We start from the raw sequence: 6,930 nt of genomic DNA, 5'->3' as shown, positions 1-6,930 counted from the left end.
TGAAATTTTTTTATTACTTTTAATGAGTGTCAAATATGTTTACAGTTGAAGCTTTCACAGTAGAAATGCTTACTTTAAATAACCCAATTTGGCGTTAATTTAGTTGCCAGACCCCCTGCTTATGGTCAATTCTTTAGAACTTGATTAACAGTTGTTGAAAATCGCATAAGCTTTACTTACAATTACAAAAAATAACCGTTAGTGCACCAGGGAACTTAAAGTAATGGTGTACTTTTAATTTTTTTTCCTCATAATATATTTACATTTACAGAAATTCTGTGTTCACCCTACTGCTTACAGGCATAAAATTGTGAAAAATTCATGGCACTCTCAAAGGAATGCTTAGCGTAACAACACACGTGACCCCTCTGTGCTCAAGACTTGATGCTATTTTAAAAAAATGCTTTGCACTGACAACACACTAAACATCGTCCCATTGGAATCTCTTACTAAAAACCTCTCCTATATCCAGAACCCCGCGAACTTGAAATCCAACAACGTGGATTCTCATTAGATGGGATATTCCCCCCCCCCTTTATGTTGGTTGGTTTGGCCATGCAGAAATCAAACACAGACAAGACTAGATGATAACTTCAAATGGATTTTGCCTCTTTGTCAACGCATTGAAATGTCTCAGTACAAATTGGTAGTTTCTTCTTGTAGGTGCCATTGACAAGCGAAAAACTTCAAGTAGGATTTGAAACTTTTGAAGTGAAAAACTGGTATGCCCTTCCGAGTACAAAGTATCATGCCTGATTTGGGGTAGTTGGTGTACATTGACTTTCTCCTTGATTGTTTTGATGTCCAAAGCAGGTTACATGTTTAGTTTTGTGACCATTAAGGATTCCAGGATTCATTGGCACCCCCATGTGATGGTCTCCTAGGTGGTTGTTGCCAGCCACTATCTCGCCCCGTTATACGCACTGTTGCTAGACCCATGGAGGGGTTAGGGGGGAAGCTAAGCTCCCCTTGAGGAGTACTAGGGGGCATGTTCTGTGGCCCAGGCATCCGCATCATGTCAAAACCAGGCTGCGGTGGGGGGATGTATACTTGGTTTGCTGAGGTTGGCGGGGGGAAATTGGGGAAAGGTTGCGAGGGAGGAGGTTGATTTGGGGGCATCTGAGCGGGAGGAGGTTGGCCCAGCATAGGCGGGGGCTTGGTTAGTTGTGGTGGAGGCTGCCCCATCAAGGGTGGGGGTACTGACATATTGTGTGCGGGAGGGGGTATATTGACTGGAGGGGGGACATTGAGAGGTGGTGGTGGATACTGGCTATAAGGCTGGCTGTAAGGAGGCTGCTGTGGTGGTCCTTGGGGTTGTGGTGCCATCTGTGGTTGTTGGGGAATCACTTGTTGTTGCTGTTGCTGCTGTTGCTGCGGTGGGGGTGGGGGCACCGCTGGTGGCATTGCAACCTGTGGGGGTGGATTCGGAGGGTAGCCTGGGGGTGGCTGATTCATATTATAAGCAGGCTGTACATAGTTATGAACCGTATTAGCGGGTGGCACTTGTTGGGCGGGAAAGTTCCACGTTGGTGGATACTGTTGTTGGCTGTATCCAGGCTGGGCTGTGCTAACCGTCGGATCCACTGGGGGGTGTTGGTATGCTGGGTACACTTGACTGGTTACCGGGGGTGGCCCACTGTACGACGACGTGGGTACTGGCTCCGGGTACGAGACGGGCACTGGATAGGACTGAGCTACACTGACCACCGGGGGTCTTTGAGGCGGGGGTGCAGGCACTGCCGGATTGACATGACTCTTCTGCTGAACTCCAGATTCCTTGGGAGCGGACCTCAAGGGAGGTGGCGGGGCCTTCACGGTTGAAGGCTTGTCAGGATGATCCTTTCCCACGGCGTGAGCCTTGGCGTGGGAGGATGAGGCAGCTACTGAACCAGAAGAGGATGGAGGAGGGGGAGGACCTCGAGACTGAGAATGGGAGCGAGTCTCTCTGGATTTGTCGGGTTGTGTCTGCTGAGATGCATGAGAGTCGTCTAGAATAACACAAGAAGAGAACAAATTCAAATACAAATTAAATACTATTTGGGTTTGATCTCAATCATAAGTCAACATTAATTTAATATACCAAGAATTTCATCAGCTATAACGTTTTTTTGTGAAGAATTAGCTTTTGAACTAGCCAATTGTGGATAAGAGTGATCAGGATGTCAATGTTGCTTAGTTCTTGTGCCATAAAGAGAGGGGTGGGGCACCTTCCATGACATTCCTTAATGTACTGTGTTCATACGTTTCCACAAGACTCAGGAAAGTCATAAAATACAAATAATATTCATCATCCACGATTGCAAGTTTAACATCTTTTAAGGTAACTTTGAAAAGGTACAAAAATGGCCGCCTGGGCGATGATTTCTTACCAGAGATTTTTATGGTTTCCGGTCCAGCAACTGGAGGCGTCTTCTGCAAACAGAGTTAAATATGACAAAAGGAGATTAGTCATGAAAATTACCAAAATGTCTCGCATATTTGAGGTTCCAGGACCAAGTTGGTCCCGACCATATTGAATTCTACGTCTGTGCGATTCTGTTTCTTAATGTAGTTCATTTGAACATATTTTATAGCTATAACAATTGCACCATATTCTCATTTAGCCATGAAATAATTATATGAAAGTAAAATAAGTTTTAAAAAACCAACAAAGGAAATCTGAGAAAAAGACTTGACCTCCATTTCCGGTTACTTGTAAACACGTTATCACATTATACCAGTCACAATTTGTATATATGTGACATTCTATTTTGGCTGGTAACCTTAATCTGGTAAGTGTAATAATGCTTTGCTTAGCTACTTTTGGGGCTTAAGCAGCTTTAGAGCTATTGGGTCTTGGTCTTTAACTTACTGGTCTAGATCTCTTAGTAGCTCCTTTGGACTGTAGTACCGCTGGCTTGGGTTGCTGGCCAGTTGCGTAAAGATCCAGCAGTAGATGACAAATATCTGCAAAGCAAACAAGAAATCACCAAAAATATGTAGACTGTCATGCTGTATTCTAATGAAATCTTAAATTCACAAGAGGTTTTTTCCTTCTTTTTTAAGATGCAATTCCTGACCTGATATGGTATCTTTATTAGAGAACTATTATGACCAACCTTCCATTATCTCAAGGTCCACGTCATCAGCAAGCTGCTCCCACCATTTCACCTTGGCGTTCTTTCCCGACCACTCCAACAGGTCGCTCTTGGACAGGCGACCAGCCAAGTACAGGAAGGCAACAGCCACAATGTGCGGCTCCCACTGAAGGCAAAGGGTTGTGCACAGACTGTAGGGGTGGGTGGAGGGATGGTAAATCAGTAAACAACATAAAAGCAACTTTGTAAGCTAATGGGTATTGACCCAATTCACCTGACGTTATCATCAGAATAATCTTGGATGCGCCATTTTGGTGGTCAATGTCAACATGCGTTATTCTTTGAAGTGCGCATCGCGGCGTTTACACGTAAACCTATTGACCACCAACATCGTGAGCGTGGCACAGTCGCCGTGTGTGACGTGCCTGCAAGGGGTGTATAGAGCAGATATGAGCATCAGCAGCGCAAAACGATCAGAGTTTGGTGTGAGGCTCTTTTTTCTATCATGCACACAGCCATTTTTGTCTCTATTGTATGGCTAATTATATAATTCCATCAGTTGATCTGGAATTGTTTGCCATGCGCCTTGATCACCCAGCAGGGTGGATTACAACTTACAAGTCTAATTATTATTATTTATTGAAGTCATGCAGTATAAATACTCTTGCTCCTTAACTGACAAATTAGTTCAAATGAGGGCAAAATTGATTCACTTGCTGTGATCTAAAACTGTGTTCCAATTTATGGCAGCTATGGCTGTCGCTTGATCAGTTTTCGTGAAGCGCCGTCTTTGTCTGTTTTCAAGCGGAAATTGAAAACTCATTTGTTTCTGTGATTCACTGTTTTCTTTGTTCCTCTTCTTTGTAAAGCTCACTGTTCTTCGTGGGGCGCTTTAGAAATGCTTGTTTATTATTATTATTATTATTATTGATCGTCATACGATCATGTGTTGAAGAATATGAAGTCCTTAGAAACAGCCATAGCCATAACCACTGACTTGAAAACGGTCTCACTATTAATGTGTTCTCTTTTTAGACCACCCTTAGCAACAGCCTCAGTCACAGCTGTAGCCACAACTTTAAAATCTGCATTCAGTATTAATTTAAAGTGTTTCTGTACAGATTGTTAAGAAAACATCCACAACACAAAATCATGTGTGTATAATAAGTACCTGTCATTGACAAACGTCCAAGCCATTTGCACAAGCTGCTGTATCTTGGTCTTGTCTCCTTTGAGTGTCTTAGCGTACTTGAGGAGGTAGCTGTAGGGGTGATCCACCTGGAGGTCAAACTTGATGGTCTGTAGGAGGATTCGCTCGTAGGTCATTATCTCCTCCTGGAATGAAAATGAGAACCATCATGAATTATAACAAAGTGATGCTCAAACGGAATATGGTTACCAGCCAAAGTATGGTCAGGTGAGCATGGAGAATAATAACTAGTTCTTAACTCGCATTCTACAATAGCTTTATCAATGCGCAATACATTAGTACCCTATGCATTGGGTCACTAACGTTCCTGTAATCTTTCTCAGCTCCCTGGTAAGTAATGTATACATCCCTGGGCTGCCCTGACGCTCCAGGGGCTTTTCATACAAAATATACCAAGTATCATGACCGGGATTCGAGCCCACTTTGGATGACTTAAACACCAGAACTTGAAATAGACACTCCAGTGAAGTGGTTGGCAACCCTTGACTTCAAACATTCCTACCTTGGGGTCGTCGCCGAAGGTGCTGAAGTGATGTTCAGGGACCATGACCTTAGCCATGCGGATAATGTCCTTACACTTCTTGGGGGTCTCTTCAACTTTACCAGCTAAGAATAGACAGGCAGCTCCAGTTACCTGCACAATTTACAAACGTGAGCAATATAATTTCATCAAAATATTGATTTATGCAATTCATAATCATTGATCTTTACAGGGCTTGATGTTAAACCAATGTTTGTATGAGAGAGATCGGCTGCTGCCAGATTGGCGATTATATCCCCAAGGGTTGATGTCATGTGATCATATAAACTTACAAAGCGAGGGAAATCCTTAAAGGAGTGACACATGTAGAAGCGATGGAAGTAGATGACTCCAGTAGCCATGGTATCGTACCGTCTGGTTAAACTTGGTTAAGGAAGAATTGTCTTCAACTAACTGACTGAAACAAAACCTTAAAAATTAATACTGTTTATATCAATGCCTGGATGTCAAGCCGCTGTACAAATTAAAACAGCATAAAAAAAAGATGAAATAATCAAAAGATTTAAAATATAACCAGGCCTTGGGATTTCATCTTTGAACATGTTGAAAAGGGCAATGCCATTTTCATTTTGCAAAGAGCACTTCCATTGGAAAATTTCAAAATCAACCAAATTTTTTACTCCACAAAATGGTGGACTGTGTTAATAACGAAGCAACAGGAAAACCCCACAATTTGGCCCATATTTGTGTGGGTCAAAAATTATTTTGTGACTTGTTTTACTCATTAGACCTACTCAAAAACTACAGAACCTCAATAAGTACTATTTGAAGGGAAGCTTTCTACTATCATTATCTTCAAACCGTGTAAGTTTAATGTAAACCTGTGGACATTTTGAAAAAGTACCCGAATCCTTTAAAATATCTTCTTCTTTCCAACCATGTGTTCATTCATAACAAATGCATTTTATAGCCCAAATCTCCCAATCCAAGGCAACATGAAGCTATGAACCAAACGTAAACAAGTTAAGGATACAGTCCCTGAGATGTTCCGGCATCGATAATGAAGCGAGCTCCCTCCTTCCGATATCTGGTCTCAGTTGCTCCGTCAATTCCATCTTTTGAGGATGGTGTGTTGACCAAATCGTCTTTCTCGTAGTACCAGCACGGCATTGCACCTGACACATTGAGTACAAGAAAAGAAATGCTGAGGAATATTTAGAAAAGGGAAATGCTTAAAACTAAAGAAACTACACTATCTTCTTGACGAAAAATTACCAAATAATAGAATGTTTACTCAACCGTAAGCATTGAAAGCCAAAGCCTTAATAAATTAAAGGGCAAAGCAAATGCAAAAGGCAAAGATTAAAGAAGGAGCATGGTGACCTTCCCCATCCATCGCATCCCAGTCAGTCCCATGCAACTGGCTTTATACACATCGTAAGCAGAAACTACTTCCCTTTCTAGTCCGACTTCTAAGTTCTAATTGGCAGAGTCCAATGTTGGGATTTCCTGCCAAGATCACACAGCACAGTCACAGCCACAGGAGTCGCCTCCACACACACTCACTTCGGTCACTTCACAACACACACAGAGAAGCACGACAGCGACACAAATCCACGAGGTAAACATCAGCTGGCCTCCTACATGCTTACTGTGAAATACTAATTTTCTTAGTACCTACCTAAACCATGGGATAACTTTCCGTATGGCGCCACCACTTTTTCACTCATTTTTACAAAAAGGGATATATCAATCAGGTAAATTAGATACTATATTATTTTATTTCGAATGAAAAAGTGGTGGCGCCATACGGAAACTTTTCCAAACCATGGCCTAACCGATGGCTAACTAAACTGAAAAATTTGTTTACCGTTTGTTCTATTCTAATTAAAAAATAAAAGCTACATGTAAATAATTATAAACCATAGATTGAATGAACATGAAATTGGACCGAGTTCCCGATAAGAATGATTCTCAAACAAGTCAAAAAGGAGCAAATAGTAACCAACTCTACCCCTACATTAACTACCTTACACGACTACGGCTACCTTAAAATAATATAAACATTAATTTACCGGTAAAATGGACTGAAACGCAAGGTTGGAAATGCTCAAAACTGTAGAAAAGTCTCAACGTGTTGCACCAATGAACGGCGGCATTAT

The 6,930-nt window shown here is 41.9% G+C and overlaps 1 protein-coding gene across 1 annotated transcript; it reads right to left on the bottom strand.

Annotated features, from left to right (window-relative positions):
- Positions 1-33: 33 nt before the first annotated feature.
- LOC139940944 (uncharacterized) lies at positions 34-6,928 on the bottom strand. Its single transcript, XM_071937353.1, has 9 exons — positions 6,844-6,928; positions 5,802-5,943; positions 5,101-5,182; positions 4,790-4,921; positions 4,249-4,412; positions 3,099-3,268; positions 2,852-2,946; positions 2,370-2,412; positions 34-1,988 (listed from the first exon to the last, which is right to left on the bottom strand). Exons 2-9 carry the CDS (start codon positions 5,936-5,938, stop codon positions 838-840), a joined length of 1,974 nt encoding a protein of 657 aa, XP_071793454.1. The 5' UTR covers positions 5,939-5,943; positions 6,844-6,928; the 3' UTR covers positions 34-837.
- Between the last annotated feature and the right edge of the window lie 2 nt (positions 6,929-6,930).

Source organism: Asterias amurensis, chromosome 1 (assembly GCF_032118995.1).
Source record: "Asterias amurensis chromosome 1, ASM3211899v1".
Classification (NCBI taxonomy): domain Eukaryota; kingdom Metazoa; phylum Echinodermata; class Asteroidea; order Forcipulatida; family Asteriidae; genus Asterias; species Asterias amurensis.
The sequence above is the reverse complement of the archived record's forward strand: the minus strand, read 5'-3'. Positions and strand labels throughout refer to the sequence as shown.

Coding starts and splice junctions, on each gene's coding strand:
- LOC139940944 (XM_071937353.1), bottom strand. CDS start 5,938: ATGCCGTGCTGGTACTACGAGAAAGACGATTTGGTCAACACACCATCC. Junction 4,413..4,789: donor CCTTCGGCGACGACCCCAAG/GTAGGAATGTTT, acceptor TTTTCATTCCAG/GAGGAGATAATGACCTACGA. Junction 3,269..4,248: donor TGGACGTTTGTCAATGACAG/GTACTTATTATA, acceptor CCACCCCTACAG/TCTGTGCACAACCCTTTGCC.